The sequence below is a fragment of the Mirounga angustirostris genome, unplaced genomic scaffold (assembly GCF_029215605.1).
Source record: "Mirounga angustirostris isolate CCGP_5_RB_7025 unplaced genomic scaffold, mMirAng1.0.hap1 SCAF_4, whole genome shotgun sequence".
NCBI classification, from domain to species: Eukaryota; Metazoa; Chordata; class Mammalia; order Carnivora; family Phocidae; genus Mirounga; species Mirounga angustirostris.
This window is the reverse complement of record NW_026991712.1, coordinates 49,092,002-49,110,420: the sequence shown is the minus strand read 5'-3', so window position 1 is coordinate 49,110,420 and position 18,419 is coordinate 49,092,002. Positions and strand designations below refer to the sequence as shown.

The 18,419-nt window shown below is 35.8% G+C and overlaps 1 protein-coding gene and 1 long non-coding RNA gene across 9 annotated transcripts in view; one reads left to right on the top strand and one right to left on the bottom strand.

The window, feature by feature from the left end:
• Nucleotides 1–1,234, bottom strand: part of LOC123858937 (uncharacterized) — a 147,094-nt gene extending 145,860 nt beyond the window's left edge. For both annotated transcript variants that reach the window (XR_010410618.1, XR_010410617.1), the window contains exon 1: nucleotides 911–1,234. This is a non-coding gene — a long non-coding RNA (uncharacterized LOC123858937). The remainder of the gene's footprint in view (nucleotides 1–910) is intronic.
• Nucleotides 1,235–1,341: 107 nt separating this feature from the next.
• LRRCC1 (leucine rich repeat and coiled-coil centrosomal protein 1) overlaps nucleotides 1,342–18,419 on the top strand; it is a 40,010-nt gene continuing 22,932 nt past the window's right edge. For 4 of the 7 annotated variants that reach the window (XR_010410615.1, XR_010410616.1, XM_045896302.3 and 1 more), the window contains exons 1-6: nucleotides 1,342–1,576; nucleotides 3,908–4,113; nucleotides 4,398–4,463; nucleotides 7,874–8,041; nucleotides 9,975–10,150; nucleotides 10,242–10,448. Coding sequence is in view for 5 of the 7 variants with exons in the window: in XM_045896302.3 (XP_045752258.1) it covers nucleotides 1,488–1,576; nucleotides 3,908–4,113; nucleotides 4,398–4,463; nucleotides 7,874–8,041; nucleotides 9,975–10,150; nucleotides 10,242–10,448 (912 nt within the window). In the remaining 2 variants the exon portion in view is untranslated. Of the gene's footprint in view, nucleotides 1,577–3,907; nucleotides 4,114–4,397; nucleotides 4,464–7,873; nucleotides 8,042–8,664; nucleotides 8,739–9,974; nucleotides 10,151–10,241; nucleotides 10,449–18,419 lie in introns of those variants that run through there. The other 3 variants (XM_045896304.3, XM_045896306.3, XM_045896305.3) reach the window with 3 other exon arrangements.

Below are 18,419 nucleotides of genomic sequence, written 5' to 3'. Positions count from 1 at the left end.
CTCCAGAATTTACTGGCTTAACACAAAACACTTTATTTAGCTCACATTTCTGTTATTTTTGCAATTTGGGGTGGGTTCAGCTAAGCACTTCTGGGCTCATGTATGTATGTGTGCTTCCTTTGCTAGAGTGATTTGTTTTTGCTCCATGTATCTCCTCCTCCAGTTGGCTAGCCTGGCCTTGTTCAAATGGCAGGTCAGCCAGTTTTCCAAGAGAGGGAGCAGAAGCATGCAAGGTGTCTTGATGCCCAGCACTAGGATTAAATGAATTCTATTGGCCAAAAAAAAAAAAAAAGAGTCGCAAGCAAGCCCAGAATCAAGAAGCCACTGAGGAGATTCTACCTCCACTTCTTATTGGAAGGAGCTGCAGACATATGGCAAAGCACATGGTTACAGAAAACAGTGAATTGTGGCTACAAATTTTAGAATGTGAAAGGTATAGCTAAACAATAGGAGACTAGTGACATTTAAAGTCTGGAAATATCTTCAATATTAGAGCAAAAAGTTAGGCCTTTATTTGAATGCTAACAGCGACCACCAAAGATTTTAGCTCAAGATAGTGACAGGTTCAAAGCTGACACACCTTTTTTTTCCATTTTTAATTTTTTTTAAAGTAGGCTCCATGCCCAAGGTGGGGCTTGAACTCACAACCCTAAGATCAAGGATCAGATGCTCTACCCCTTGAGCCAGTCAGGTGCCCCTAAATATTCCCATGAGTTAGAGAGCAATCTAACCAGGTTTCTTCCACCTTCTGCCGGTATTGTTTTCCTACCTGGAATGCCATTCACTTCCAGAATTCCCCTTGACCTAGCAAGGCTCTGCTCAGTCACCAATAACTTTTTAGAAAACTTTCCCACTACCCACATCACTATACAGTTGGCTTAAATGCTCCTGTGCTATTTCTAGCACTCACCCTGTTGCACGTCAATTCTTTGTTTCCTCCACTGAACTGTGACTGCTTCCAGAGAACGAGAATTGGCTTCAATTTATTCCTCATGTCACAGGGAAGTGCTTGACATATGTAAAGCATCCCATAAATGTTTACTAAATCAACAGTAGGTGCAATGGCCGGTGGGGGAATAACTTATAGGTACGTATGACTATAGTTTTGTAAAGACAAACTGCTGTTAAATCGCCTTCAGAAGTCAGTGGCCTACAACGCAAAAATCATACAGGAGAACGTCACAGGAAAGACCCATTCTTTACCCACCAACCACATACACGGGATGATGTTTCTCTTTACGGCAAGACCCAAGAATCGCGCCGTGGATACCGTAAAAGGGAGGGAAGCCCTTGGGGAAGAAAATCAGGCTTCCCGCTTTACGGCACTTGTCAAGGCGCGAAAGTGCCCGGCTGTCGGTTGGAGGGGGGCGGGGGGCCTTCGCCCCCGCCCCCTCGGACTGGACTTCCGCTCACCCAGAAGGCGTGTTCCGGGCTCTCTCACCCCGCTCTGGGCGCCGGTTAAGACCACGGTCCCCGTTGCCGGTACTATGGAGGCGCCGGTGGAGGCGGAAGTCGAAAATGAAGACGGCGACAGCATCTGCGGGGATTTGTGCTTCATGGACAAAGGCCTGCGGAGGTAAAGGGTGCTCCGCAGCCAGGAGCGGCCCGCGCATCCCCCGGGCGGGAGCCGTAAACAACAAACTGCCTCGGAGCGGAGGCGGCACAGCCTTACCCAGACCGCACACAAACGCTGTCTGGCTTCCCCCCGCCTTACTGCGCAGAACTGCTCTGCTGGAGTGCCAGGTCCAGCGAGTCCTCATTCCTTTCCTCCTTGGCCTTTTGAGTAGCCTGGAAACTACCCTACGATCTCCTTCTCTACCAGTCTTTTGCCATCCTCCGTCTCTACTGGTTCTCCTTTCTTTACTGATTATTCTTCCTCTGCTTGCTCTGTAATTGTTGGTGTCCTCGGGTTCTATCTTGTCTCTTCTGCTCTTTCTCTTACCTTGACAAAAAGTGGCGCTGTGGTTTGGCCGGCAACCGTGGAGCGAAGGTTTACTGCTCTTCATTAGGTTTTCCTCAATTCTCTTTGCCTCCCTTCTAATTTCTCCTTTGCAGAGCACAATGATACATATATCCATAAACTTCTTGAGACTACTAAGCATCATATTTAGCTAACCATTTCCCTCTTTCATGCAGCCCAAATTTATGCATGACGTACTAGGTTCTTCATTCCGCCTTACCGGCTGGTCCCTACCTACCTTTTCGGAATTAACCTCTTAACATTTCTCCATTTACCCTCTGTGATTAGTCATGCTGACCTACATACAGGCAATTCCATAGTGGACTTATCTATGTTCCTTTGTGGCATGCCCTGCTCTATGCGGAACCTTGCTGCTGATAATTAAACCATCTTGTTCTGGATCATGATCTCATGATCTTTGCCCAAAGACCCCAGGGAGATGGTTTTTAAAGGAATATTTACATTTATATTTAATAATAGATGCCATTTACTGAATACCATCTATGTGTAAATATATATGTTATCACTACCCCTCACAATAATTCTGCAAGTTAGTAATTTTACAAGTGACAGATCTGAGACTCAGAGGATCTAAATAGTGTTCCCAAATTCTTCCAGCTGGTGAGCAGTTAAGTTCAAATTCAAACCTATTGCTGTCTAATTTCACTTTCTGCTTTTTCTGCTGTACCACATTATCTGCACAGTACTAATTTCCAGAAACTGAAATGTGTCAGAAAATAAATGACTGTCATTAAGAGCATGTGTTAATAGCACAAGGATAGCTCAGTAAATGACAGTAGCAAGGTAACTGGAAAACATTTCAACAGTCACATTTACAGATTGGTAGTTTCAAATTTACAAATGCTTTATCTTTTTCTTCCACATGTTATTATGTGCTTCATTCTGAAATCTAAGGGAGGAGCTGAATGACTTTATGGCATATTTAAAGTGTTTTTGATTTTTAATTTTGAATTTGAGATTCTTGATGCTAATTTGAAAGCACACCAGAATTCCTTATTTTCTTTTTACTCCCTGACTACTAAACTTCTCACTTCTCTACTGCCAGAGTTAAGTTTCCTCTGCGGTAGCTGCTACAGAACATTGAACAGATGCCCATGACATTGCGTGTCCCTATTCCCGACTGTCCCTCCTTCCAGCACCTCTGAACTTTGTGCACTGTAGTTTTTATTCCTGGAATGACCATCTTTAGGAGAGGTTCTGGTTATAAATGGCAGTACTTGAGAGAATGAGGAGATGAGTTCTATTTAGGGGAGGTGCATTCCAAATGTATAGAAGGGAGGATGGATTTTTTCACTAGAAATAGTAATAACTGGTTGTTTCTTTTGAAATCAACTACATTCTGGGTTAAATAGCTGTTGCAGACAGTAAAGAAAGATTACAAGCTACAGTGCCAGATCTGGATTTATACTGCCTCAGGTAGTAACTACAAGAACTTGGACAAGTTATTTAATTTCTGCAAACTTCAGTATGCTTATACCTATTGCTTAGAATTGTTGTGAGATAAATGAAATGAGAAATAGAGACTTAGAGAGGTTAACTCATTTATTCAAATAATTTAGCAAAAAAGAAAAAAATACTAGAATGCAGATTTGAACTGGGGTATTATGATTCCAGGGCCTTTACAATTACACCTTTCATTATATGCTGATGACTTGGTTGCTTATAGAAGGTAGAAATGCCCCAGGGTCACTTCCCTTTCTTGAGTGGGTTTCTTGTTTATCTGTATGGTCCAAAATACCAAAGAGTGGTAAGAAGCACGGTCCCTTATGAGATGTGAAAAGACTACCACAAGTAGGAAGGATTTCGTTATAGAATGAGTAGAGCACATGCTTATCATCTACATGCTGTTTGGTTGATTTTAATTATATTTGGTCATAATTTTTAAATCCGTTTCTTACTTTTGATAATCTATATTTTCTCTTGTAGCATATCAGAGTTATCTTTAGATTCATCCCTTCATGCCATCAATCTTCATTGCAATAACATCTCAAAAATCGAAGCCATTGATCATGTTTGGAATTTACAACACTTAGATCTGTCATCTAATCAAATAAATCGAATTGAAGGGCTAAACACACTGACAAAACTATGTACTTTAAATTTGTCCTGCAATTTGATCACAAGAATAGAAGGTTTGTAAGTGATTTTCATGTGATACTTTGCATAACGAAGATTATTTAAGTCCACTTTTCTTCTTCCCAATAGAATGGAATAAATATTACCATAAACTTTTGAAAACTGACCTTAAAATTTACTACATAAAAGTTTTCTTCTAGAAAAGTTAACAATTTTTTAAGTATTTTGCAAAATACCAGTAAAATTGATTTCACTGTTATTGGACTATAGAGTTGCTTCAAAACTGTCTGAAATAGTATTGTAATACTATATAGCTTTATTTTATCTTATTTTATTTTAGGACTTGAAGCACTAACTAATCTGACTAGACTGAATTTATCTTATAACCACATAAATGATCTTAGTGGTAAGTAGATAATCTTATGTTTTCTATAATGCTGAATGTTTGCCACATGTGATGAGTTAGGCTAAGCTCAGCATGCTGAAAACTGAATAATCCTGTTTTTGACCAAAAATACCATCTAGAGAGTCTGCTTCAGACATAATTCTTTTTTTGTTGGTGCCAAAGCTATGGCTGAATAAAAAATAGGAATACAAACTAGGTGATCAGTAACCGAAAAAACTTGGATAGAAGGGACTTCAGGAAAATAGTGTTTTAATCTTAAATAATTGATCGATATGCTATTATATAAAGAATAGTTCCAATAGAACTTTTTACAGTGATGAAAATATTAAATATCTATGCTGTCTGACATGGCAGCAAATAGCCAGATGTGTCTTTTGAGCACTTGAAATGTGGCTTGTGCAGTGAGGAGCTGAATTTGTAATTTAATTTTAGTTTAAATTTACAAAGCCACAGGTGACTAGTGCTACCATATTGGATCATATAGCATATTGGACCATACTGCATTCCAAAGGCTATATTGTAAATTGACGATCAAATAATTTTCTTTTCTTTTTGACTTTTAGCAGGTCTAAGAAGGTTAAACATTTTTACCTATTTTTTAATTGATTAAAGTGATACACTGATAAACTGAACAAAGTTTCGTGATAATTCTTAGAATTATCTGTTAGAACTGGCAGAATTCTTCTAATTATCATCATAATCCTGTCAATTTTTGAAAATCTTATTCATGTGTTTATTTTTCTCCCATACTAGAAAAATACTAGCCTACAGCAGGTATTTAATATACAAAAAATTAAAGCAATCTACTCCCTACTGTTAAGCTGGAATAGCAAGAATATTTTAATTTTTTAAAACTTTCTCCCCCAAAGTTGTGAAAGTATTGGAATTGAGTATTAACCCTAGCTCTGTCACTGCTATGTGATGTTGAGCAAAGAATATTACTGTTTAGATGCAGTTGCCTTATCTGAAAAATGTGAATCTTGGATAAGATTGCTCATTCGTTTACTCAACAAATATTTATTGAAGATCACTGTATCAAATACTGTTCTGTAGTAATTAAAAAAACAACAAATAGATAAAGTTCTTGTCATAGGGTTTACATTGTAGTGGGGAAGAAAAGCAAAAAATAAGATCATGTCAACCCCTCAAAAATAAGCAAAAGATTTGAGCAGAGCCTTTCCCAGGAGGAAATCTAAATGGCAGATTAGTACATGAAAAAAAAAAAAAAATGTTTAGCATCTTTAGTGGTTAAGGAAATACAAACTAAAACTGTAATGAGATCTACTTCATACCTACTAGAGTAGATAGTTTTAAAACTTATAATACAAAATACTGGTGAGATTATAGAGCAGCTAGAACTTGTACACATTGTGAGGAGAATTGAAAATGGAACAACTACTTTGGAAAACAGTTTGAAGGTTTCTTATAATGTTAAACATACACTTACCATATAATCATGCAGGCCCTCTCCTAGGTATTTACCTAAGAGAAATGAAAACATGTCTGTTCAAAAATCTGTACATGAAAGTTTATATGATTATATAGCTTTTTATATAATCATGTTTATATGATTCTTTATAATCTTCCCAAACTGGAAGCCATCCATACGTCTATCACCTAGTAAACAAATAGTGATTCATCCACATGATGGAATATTGCTTGGCAATAAAAAGGAATGAACAGTTGATATATGCAGCAACATGGACAACTCTAAGAAGAATTAGGCTAAGTGCAGGGAGTGAGACACAGAAAGATGCACTATATGATTCCATTTATATGACATTCTGACAAAGGCAAGTTACAGTGGCAGAAATTAGATCATTAGTTGCCAAGGGTTGAAGATGGGACACATTGATCGGAGTGATAGAATGTTCTGTATCGCAGTTATAGTAGTGGTTACACAACTGTGTATGCTTGTTTACGTACGTTGAGCTATACACTAAAAGGGTGCGTTTTAGTGACTTCATATCACATTATAATAAATACGAAGAAAATATAATAGACAACCCTGTAAGTTTTAATAGATCATTATGAGTTCAATAAATAAAGGCAGTATATATGATAAGTGCATGCACAGACACTAAGGCACCTTCAACCTTGTCATGATAAAGGAACAGAAAGAGGGGTAGTATGGCTAGAGCATAGCAAATGAGGGGTTAGTGTGCTAAGAAAAGAGATGAGAAAGTAGGCAAAGGCCAGATCACAGCTTCATACTCGGTAAAAAGTTTGCATATTATTCTAGGTGCAATACGAAGCCATAGGAGGGCTTTAAACAAGTGACATATGTGTTTTTAAAGGATCACTTTGGTTGCTGAATGAGTGAAGAATGGATTTTAGGAGGATAGGAGTGGAAGTCAGGTGACCAGTTAGGAAGCTATTTCAGTGGTCTAGGTGAGAGATGATGGAGACTTAGACTAGGGTGGAAATAGTGTAGAGGAGCAAATGGATATATTTTGCAGGTAGAGTTCATAGGATGTGCTGATGGATTGAGATAAGGAAATGAAGAAAAAAGGAATCAAAGATAAGTTAACTGAGTTTTTTCTGTAGCGACAGGTGGATGATGGGACTGGTTCCTGATGTGGGAAAGACTGAGGGAGAAACAGGTTTAGAGATGAGGGGATGAGAAGTAAGGATTCTATCTTAAATTTGAGAACCCTGTTAGACATGTGTGTATGTATATGTGTAAGTCTCAGTTCGGGGGTGGGTTTCATGGTTTGAATTGTAGATTTGGCACATCAAAGGCCATTTCCAGGCTGTACCTTTGCTCAGAAGCTCCATTTTAAAGCGAGTTCTGAGGGAAGAAAAGAGAAACATGAAGTGCTCCAGTGGGGTAAACTGTCAGCATGCATGGCCCCATCCACCACAGCTGCAGCTGAAGTCAGAGGCTGGTCAAGGAGACGTGGTACCAGGCACCAGTAACCTCTGCTGCAAATCTAGTTGTTAGCATTACCATGCTCTAGATAAACTCGTGTAAGAATTATTACCAGGGAACTAAATCAAATGGGTGCTATTTGTATTTTATGCTCAAACCAATAAAATTGAAGAGTACTGCAGGGTTTGCTTGTATCTGCTAATCAAAAATAATGTGTTGATTGAGAGCCTGAAGCCATTGCTTTATGCTTCTCCTAGAAGTACATGCATTGACCTGGAGAGGTCCATATGTTCTGTTTGAAGAGAACCAAAGACCAGGAACCTCTGGGCTAGGGCCTCAAAAGGGATGCTAACCCTGTGTTTCTTCAAAACAACAAATGTCTTTACTCATACGCTGTTTATTAGATGTGGCTGTTTACGGAGACTTCTTATTAATGCTGCTTCTTTGCCTCAAAATCTAATTTATATAAAAATTAACTTTAATTAGCTGTTGGAAAAATGACTTCAGTGGCATCAAGAGTTTTTTTTCCTTATTGCAGGTTTGATTCCCCTTCATGGAATTAAACATAAACTTAGATATATTGACCTACATAGTAATTGTATAGATAGTATTCATCACTTACTTCAGTGTGTGGTAGGATTGAACTTCTTGACTAATCTTATTTTGGAAAAAAATGGAGAAGATAACCCTGTCTGTCGTGTTCCAGGTATGAGCAATTAATACTTTTTGTAACAGTTAATATTCAGAGCTCCTTTGTTTTCTGTGACTGGTGTTTATGACCCTTTTATTTGTCTTAAGCTTTTTATTATATATTTGAAAAAACATAATTGGAAATAAATAATTTTATTAAGACAGATTGCGGTTAAGAGAGCACAGATAAATAATTCTATTTAGACAGTTTTATATTTGATAAGTGAATGCCTCAAAATTAAATTATGTTATAATCTATTCTTAAACAGTATAATAGTATGCAGCCATAAAAAAAGAATATAGAATCTTTAGCTACTGATACGTAATTATCTCCAAGATACACTGTTAATAGAAAAAAAGCAAGCAAGTTTGAAAACATTGCATATAATAGGTTACCATTTATGTGCAAAGGGTAAAATATGTGTGTGTATTTGCTGATTGTATATATAAAATATCCAGAAGGCTATACCAGAAACTGATAACAATGGCTAACTCCAGTATTAAGTAGGTAGGGATCGGGAAATGGCAGAAAGGGTGGAAAAGGTAGCTGGGAATCAGGAAATATTAGGAAAATTTTTTCCTGTATACCTTTTTAATTTTGTTTGTGAATGTGTTTAATAAATAAATGATTTTTGTAAGGAAGAAAACTTAATACGATATATTGAAGATGCTGCTGAAATGCCATTTGATCGAATTCAGAATCACTGAAGTTGGTAAATACAAAGCAGACCAGACTACTATTTCTTATTATTATCACTTATTTCAAATGGCTTAACCAAGCAATAAGATACAAATGGAAAATATGAATATATATTCCAAAGATCAGCTTGGGTAGAAGGTGGCTACAGAGTTGGCTCCATTCTGTCATTAATATGCAACTGTATGAAGGCTTTTCCCAGAATGGAAACCTATTGTGATAATTTTATTTCACAGAAGAATATAATAGATGTGAGATGAACTATTTTCCTAAGGCCATATAGTAGAGTCTACCTAAGAATCAGGAGAGACTTCAGTTTTCTGGGGAAACCCTGTTTTGGGGGGAAAAAAGCCTTATTTCTAAAACAACTTTTTTCTTCTTTTCCTTACTCACCCAAGTTGGATTTTTTCCCTGACAATTTGCCTTAAGAATCTCTGGTTCCTACAATTTGAACCTTTGTTTTTCACTTTGATTAGGTATTTCAACACGGTTGCCCTCCCCCTAGAATTAAAGGGATACTAAAATAACCTTTCTCCTCTCAAAATTTCTTAAATTGATTTGCCAGATTCTTTCTTTTGGAGTTCTTCCAACCACTTCACTGGCCTTTGTTAGAAATACTTGGTCTTAACATTATAGTTAAGCAAAGTTAAACTGTTTCTTTTAGCCTAGACACCAAATTAATGTTAACTTGTCAGATTTCTCATATTTAATTGTACTTAAGGAAAATAAACATATTCTTGAATAGTTGATAGATTGCCTATCTTAATCTTAGTTATATCTAATTTAAGGGAGAAAGATGGGGAAGTTTAATTTACTAATACTTAAGGCCTCACTAGCAAAATTCTGAATTTCTGGTGGTTACCCACATTATCCTGATTTATATTTATACTAATTATATTACAAATAAAAGACATGTTTAGCTTTCTGTTCAGAATAAGCTTACTGGTATCATGCATTTATAACTTTAAAGCAATTTTACAAAAGCTAAATCCAGCAATAATGATTTTTAACTTTCTGATCTTCACCAGGAGGACTATGTGGGAGGGGTGGTGGGAGTGTTTTGTTTGTTTTATACTTAACGATTACATACTAGAGAAGGACTAAGTAGCTTTTATTACAAGTTTATTAGTTGCATTCCAGGACTAATTTTATCATTCAGGTGATATATCTGGTAGGTGATAAATTTAGTGTATTTGAGAAATAATTAACTTTTTAATGCATGACTTTTTATTTTGAATGATTTGTTTCCAAGGGTACAGAGCAATTATGCTCCAGACATTGCCACAGCTTAGAATCCTAGACTGCAAGAACATATTTGGTGAGCCAGTAAATTTGTCAGAAATAAATTCATCACGCCTACAGTGCTTAGAAGGTCTTTTGGATAACTTAGTTTCTTCTGATTCTCCCCTAAATATAAGTGAAGATGAGGTATGGTATTGTTTTTTTCTAATATAAAAGATACCTTCAAATTTAATTAATGTAAACTTAAAAGATCTTGGTTTGTTTCTCTGTATCATAGATAATTGATAGTATGCCAGTGGTAACACCACCCATCGATGAGATAGCTCCCTTGGATCAGTTTGCATCACCAACAGATACTGGTTTGACATCATTTATATCTATATGTCCATCTTCTGAGCCGGAGAAAGTTAATCATGAAAACAATTTTCATAACGACATGAAGCTTCAGAAATTAGATGATCAAATTTTACAGCTTCTCACTGAAGTAACTGTTTTTCCTATATTTCTAAGCAATGTTTGTTGAAAAAAAAAATAGTTGAGAAAATGTAAAATAAAAATAGCATATAAGCTAACCAACCCGAAACAATTTATAGTTAACATTCTGTTGTGTGTGTATATTTTTTTCCTTTACAGAAATAGGATTCTGTTTTATAATAATAGTAGTAGAAAAAGATAACATACTTTTTTCACTCATTTTCCTTATTGTCCTTCAAATGTTTATTATATAATTCCTTTATTTTGCTGTATGTCACATTATTTCCACCCACCCACCTTTTGGCTTTGAGTAAACTCAGAACTCTTCTGACTCAGTGTTTATAAATATAGAGGATACATGAGTTACTTTGGGCCTCTACTATCTTCAATTGTTTAATGATCAAAACCACTTCTAGAACTTATAGCTGCATGACAGGTTAACTTACATAGTTCCTGCTTTAATTTCTGTTTACAGCAGACCCTCACCAGATTAATCTCTACTTTCCTGAGATATTCTTTTTTACCCCTGCTACTGGTACACTGGCTTTTAGAATCTTTGAATTATGTGGATGGACTGCAATGCCTAGATTTTACTGCTATTTGGGTCTCCAGACTTTGCTGTAGCGTTCTTGACTGTGATCTACAATAACAGTTGTTTTCTTAAGCACCACACTTCTGAGAATGCAGTGGATTATTATTTAGCCCCTACCTGGATATAGGGTAGAGATACTGTGGTACAGGCCAAAGAAGCTATTAGTCAAATGTCAGTTTGACCTAGATATTTGTAATTAAATTTTAATATTCAAAATTTTTTTCTCCAAATGAGGTGGAGGTGTGGAGTAGAAAATGCTAATTGTGGAATTATGGTTCAGAGGGTTTTTAATAATTCTGAACTATTATCATAGTTACAATACTAACATAACAATGCTAGATAAACAAAAAGTTTACCTTAGGGCAGTAAATGAATAAGGCTGTAAGGATTTTGTGTGCCAGAAAACCCTAGACACTTCACTTGGGCCACAGAGGTGGGTAGGAATAGAACTGGGATAAGAATGCTGGCCTATACGTTCTTTAACATCATTGATAACATGTCACTGAGCTCTCCAACTTCTCCGTTTCCTCAGATTTCATCATTCGTCTTTTCTAAAAGCTGATTCTTCTGCCAATATCAGAACTTAGGTTTAATTTTAGTAACCTGAATTTGAAGTGAACTTTTATGGCTTCTTCTGTGCCATCCTCATTTCATTCTCACAACACACCAGTCAAGTAGCTAGGGATCAATATATCGTTCTTATTTTATAGAAGAGAAACTCAGGAGTTTATCTAAGCGTCCTTTAATAGTAAGAGTTGAGCTTCACACCCAAATCTCTGATATCCAGTCTGATATTCTTTCCACCAGCATGCTTCTTAACTCAGTTATGATGATAATTCTTCCTACTTTGTAACCAAAAATAGGAGTCTAGCTGTCTGGGGGAAAAAACATGATTCATTTCTCTGCATAATAAAAAAATTAGGTGGATGCTAACTTGTGTGAAGGGTAAACATACAGTTTTAATTTCAGTTGATGTATATACTCAATGTTATTTCAAAAGTAGTAATTTATAAGTGAGGTCATAAAATTACTGAAAATGTGCTATACTACAATGATATTTTTCTTAACTATGGGACTTATTATTATTTCACTGATCTTGAGAGTTCTCTGTGAAGACTTTTGTCTTTTAGTTTTTCCCTACCATTTTATTATGAAATTTTCAAACTTAGAGCAAATTTGAAAGAATTTCTTAGTGAATACCAGTATATCCACCAACTAGATTCCACTGTCAACATTTTACTTTGCTTATTTCATCGTGTATCTATCCATTTATTCATTTATCAGACTATCTTATGACACATTTCAAAGTAGATTACATGCATTGGTATATTTCCTTCAAAATACTTACGCATGTATATCATTAACTATAGAGTTCAGTATTTTTTTAGCCATCTCTTTTTTTTTTAATTTTTTTTTATTTTTATTTATTATTATTTTTTTAAAGATTTTATTTATTTATTTGCGAGAGAGAGAATGAGAGAGAGCATGAGAAGGAGGAAGGTCAGAGGGAGAAGCAGACTCCCTGCTGAGCAGGGAGCCCGATGCGGGACTCGATCCCGGGACTCCAGGATTATGACCTGAGCCGAAGGCAGTCACTTAACCAACTGAGCCACCCAGGCGCCCTAGCCATCTCTTTTGATGTAAAATACAGATACGTGTTTTCCCTGAATTGACAATACATATACCTGCTACCCAACTTTTACGAAGATAAACATAACCATCATCAACATTACCTCTTCCCTGTCAGTCTTCTCCCCCAAGGCAATCACTTTCCTCCCTTTTTCACCATAGATTACTGAATGCTTCTTCCAGAACCTAATATAATATAATATAATATTGCAGTCGTACAAATATACTCTTTTGTGTAAGTCCTCTTTCACTCAGTATAACTTTGAAATCATTCCATGTTTTATATCTATTCTTTAGATCTTTTTCATCATTCTCAGCGGTAGTTTTAGTATACAAGTTTTACATATTTTTTATTAAATTTATTCCTAAAGGGCGCCTGGGTGGCTCAGTTGGTTAAGCGACTGCCTTCGGCTCAGGTCATGATCCTGGAGTCCCTGGATCGAGTCCCGCATCGGGCTCCCTGCTCAGCAGGGAGTCTGCTTTGCCCTCTGACCCTATCCCCTCTCATGTGTTCTCTCTCATTCTCTGTCTCTCAAATAAATAAATAAAATCTTTAAAAAAAAAAAAAAATTTATTCCTAAGTATTTTGTTTTATAACACTGTAAATTGAAGAGTTTTTGTGGCTTCATATTCCATGATTGCTGCTTGTTTGTGAAATACCTTTTATTTTTATATGTATATAGCTTGGATCCTATGACTTTGCTAAATTTACTTAATAGTTCTAGTACTTGTTTTGTATTTTCCTGGTAATTTTCTACATAAACAGTTACATGGAGACAGTTTTCCTTCTTCTCTGACCTTTATGCTGGTCCTTTTTGCTTTGTTGCAATAGCTAGAATTTGCAGTGCAGTACTGAAGATAAATGGTGAGAGTGGGCACTTTTGTCTTATTCCTGATCCTTGGAGAGCCTTCTGTATTTCACAATTAAGTATGATGTGAGTCTTACGTTTTTCATAGATGTCCTTTATCAAGTTAAGGAGTTTACTTTTGTTCCCAATTGGCTGAGTTTTCTGATGTTGTTGAATTTTTTTTGTTAAATGCTTTTTCTGCATCTATTGAGATGATCATATGTTTTTTTTATTTTTTACTCACATAATAGTATGAATTACATTGATTAGTTTCCAGATGTTAAACAAACATTGCATACTGGGGGTAAACCTCATTTAATCATGATAAATTATCATATATTCTTGGATTTAGTTTGCTAATATTTTATAAGAGTTTTTACAATTTGCTCATGAGGGATATTTGTTTTTACTTTTATAGTAGCATCTTTGGTTTTGATATTAGGTTAATGTTGCCCACCTAAATGAGTTGAAAACTGTCCCCTCCTCTATTTTCTAAAAAATTTTTGTAAGATTGGAATTATTCTTTCTTAAATGTTTGATAAAGTTCACCAGTAAAATTATCTGGCCCTGGAAGGTTTGTGATAATGAATTCACTCTCTTTAATAATTATAAGGCAACTCATTTTCTGTCTCATTGTGTGTTGCTTTATATAAGTTGTGTTTTATAATTTGTCCATTTCATCTAATTTGTCAACGTAAAATTGTTACTAATATTCTCTTACTGTCTTTTTAATATCTGTAGGATCTGTAATGATAGCCTTTCCTTTATTACTGATAATGATGATTTGCGTCCCCTCTCTCTCTGTTCTATTTTATATATATATATATATGTGTGTATATATATATATATTCTTTTGTCTTGGTCAGTTTGGCCAAGGGTGGGGTACCTGGGTGGCTCAGTTGGTTAAGCGTCTACCTTTGGCTTCAGGTCATGATCCCAGGGTCCTGAGATCTCCCTCTGCCCTTCCCCCTTTCTGCTTGTCCTTGCTTGCTCTCTGTCTCTCTCTCGTGCTCTCTCTCTCAAATAAATAAAATCTTTTTTAAAAAATTAGTCAAGGGGCGCCTGGGTGGCTCAGTCGTTAAGTGTCTGCCTTCTGCTCAGGTCATGATCCCAGGGTCCTGGGATCGAGCCCCGCATCGGGCTCCCTGCTCGACGGGAAGCCTGCTTCTCCCTCTCCCACTCCCCCTGCTTATGTTCCCTCTCTTGCTGTCTCTCTCTCTCTGTCAAAAAAAAAAAAAAAAAAAATTTAGTCAAGCGTTTTGTTTCTGTTTACAAAGATGAATTTTGTTAATTTTATCTGCTTTCTGTTTCCGGTATTACTGATTTCTACATTTTCAAATGTAGAAATTTCTTCAAAAGAAGAAATTATTTCTTCTACTTACTTTGAATTTACCCTTCATTTTTTAGCTTCTTAATGTAAGTGCTTAGATTATTGATTTTAGACCTGTCTTCTAATTTAAATTAACCATCTAAAGCAGTAAATACTTTTAAGCACTGCCTTAGCTACAGTTCGCAAATTTTTATACGTTTGTTTTCATCGTTATTTACCTAGAAATATTTTCTAATTTCTCTTGTGATTTCTTCCTTCATCCAAGGATTATTTAGAACTGTCTCGTTTAATTTTCAAGTGTTTTGGTTTCTACATATGTTCTGTTAGTAACTTCTAATTTACTTTCATTTTGTCAGAGAACATTCTAGATAATTTTAGTCTTTTTAAATTTACTGGGACTTACTTTATAGCCCAGTGTGTGGTCTATCTTGGTGAATGTTCTTTGTGCCCTTGGACAGAATGTTTATTGTATACTTGTTAAGTCAGGATGGCTGATAGTATTTTCAGATGACTCATGTCATTACTGATTTTTTTATCTAGTTCTATCAGTTGCTGCTGATACTGATTTTTTAAAGATTTACTTGTCTGATTCTATCACAAAAATGTTAAAATCTCCATCTAAGTTTAGATTGGTCTGTTTCTCCCTTTAATTCTCTTAACATTTGCTTATTATATTTTGAAGCTCTGTTATTAAGCACATACATGTTTACAGCTGTTCTGTCTTCCTAATGAAGTGTTCCTCTTTGTCTTTGGGAGTGTTCTTTGTTTTGAAGCCTGTTTTATCTGATATTAATAGAACCATTTCAGCCTTCTTACGCTTACAATTTATATATAAATCTTTTTCCATCAATCCGGGTTTTTTTTTAAAAAAAACAGCTTTATTGAGCTATAATTCACTTACCGTACAATTCAGTGGTTTGTACCCATTAGCAGTCACTACCATTTTCCTCCAGCCCTAGGCAGCCACTAGTGGATTTTATTTTTATATGGATTTGCCTATTCTGGAAATTTCATGTAAATGGAATCATCATTATGTGGCCCTTTGTGATTATATTCTTTCATTTAGCATGATGCTTTCAGGTTTTACCCATTTTGTAGCATGTATCAGTACTTCATTTTTTTTAATATAACATAATCTATTGTATGGATATACCACATTTTATTCATTCTTCATTTGGTTGGTTAATTTGGGTAATTTCCACTTTTTGGCTATTATGAGTAACACTGCTGTGAACATTCATGTATATGCTTTTGTGTGAACATAGGTTTTCATTTCTCTTTGCTATATATCTAGTAGTGGAATTGCTAGGTCAAATAGTAACTGTGTGTTTAACCTTTTGAGGAATGACCAGACTATTTCCAAAGCAACTGCACCATTTTACATTCCTACCATCATTATATGAGGGTTCCGGTTTCTCCACATCCTCACCAACTTGTTATTATCTGGTTTTGATGATAGCCATCCTACTGGGTATGAAGTGGTAGCTCATTGTGCCATCCATTCACTGTTAACTTACTATATCTTTATATTGAAGTAAGTCTTATATATAGGTGGGTCTTGTTTTTCAATTCAGCCTGGCCATCACTCCTTTTTTTTTTTTTTTTTTAAAGATTTTATTTAATTTATTTGACACAGAGAGAGAGATAGTGAGAGAGAGAGCACAAACAGGGGGAGGGGCAGGGAGAGGGAGGAGCAGGCTCTCCGCTGAGCAAGGAGCCTGATGCGGGGCTCGATCCCAGGACCCTGGGATCATGACCTGAGCCGAAGGCAGCCGCCCAACCAACCAAGCCACCCAGGCGCCCCGACATGGCCATCACTCCTTTTGAAGAGTCCATACTCCATTGAAATTTACTGTAATCATTGATGAAGTTGGATTTAGGTATACCATTTCATTATTTGCTTTTTGTTCACCTTTTTATTAATTTTTCTACTTTTTCTATCTTCTATTGTATATTTTTTATGATCCAATCTTAATTTGTATTTCGTTCTGTAGTCATACTTTTTATTTCTGTGTGTAATAACTCTAAAAATAGACTTTTCAATACTATATTCATCTAAAATGTAGAATTCTTCCTTCTATTACACTTTGTTATAGTTGCCATATGTATTTCATTGGATGCATTATAAACTCCAGAGACAATGTTTTAATTTTTGCTTTAAAGGAATTAAAAGTAAAAAATATTTAAAAATTATTTGTATTTACCTGTATATAAATCATATATGAGGGGCACCTGGGTGGCTTGGATGGTTAAGCATCTGCCTTCGGCTCAGGTCATAATCCCGGGGTTCTGGGATTGAGCCCCACATCGGGCTCCCTACAGAGTAGGGAGCCTGCTTCTCCCTCTCCCTCTGCCTGCCGCTCCCCCTCCCTCTGCCTGCTGCTCCCCCTGCTTGTGCTCTCTCTCTCTCTGTCAAATAAATAAGTAAAATCTTTTTAAAAAATAAAAATAAATCATATATGACACTCTCTGAAAATTTAATTTCCTTGTAGTATTATTTTCCTTCAGTCAGGACTTTTAGCCTGAACTTCCTGTAGCAAATCTTGTAGTGGACATCTGAGAACACATGCCTTTTGAAGGACATTTTTTGCTGAATATAGAATTCTATATTGACGGCTTTTTTTTTCTTTTAGTACTGTCTCCTGGCCTCCATAGTTTTGAATGGAAGTCAGCATTTTAGAATCCTTGATTTCCTGAATATAATGTGTCATTTTTCTTTGGCTGCTTTCAAGAATTTACCTTTACTTTTGGTTTTCAGCAGTTTGGCAACATTGTGCTTAAGGATACTTTTCTTCATATTTGTCCTACTTAAGGTTTCTCTGAGGGTTTTAAATCTGTAAATTGGTCTTTACCCAATTTAGGAAAATTTTGACATCATTTCAAATATTTTCCTGTCCCATATTCCTTTTTCTCAGATTCTGCTTAGATCTTTTGATACTCTTCCACGGTTCCCTGAGATTCTCTATATCTTATCAATTTTTTTTTCCTCTGTATTCATTTTAAATAATTTTATAATTAATAAATAATTTTGATAAACTGATCTTCAAGTACACTTATTCTTTCATCACCTCATTCTCTTCTTAAGACCAGCCAATTTTTACTTCAGGTGTTGTATTTTGCAGTTGTAAAATTTCCATTTTTTATAATTTCTTTTTCTCTGCTGAATTTTTCTTTTCATTCAAGACAAGCATATTTTATATCATTGAATATGATTATAATCACTATTTTAAAGTTCTTTTTTATTGAAGTATAATTGATAAACAATAGTTTATAGTTTCATAGTTACATAGTTTCAGGTGTACAACATAGTGATTTGACAACTCTCTATATTATGCTCACCACAATTGTAGCTACCATCTGCCACCATACAATGCTATTACAATACCATTGACTATATTCCCTATTCTCACTTAGTCATTCCATAACTGGAAACCTCTACCTTCCAATCTCTTTCACTCATTTCGCCCACCCCTTCATCCCCTCCCCTCTGGCAACCACCAGTTTGTTCTCTGTGTTTATGGGTCTGTTTATGGTTTTTGTATGTTTGTTCATTTGTTTTTTAGATTGCACTTATATATGAAA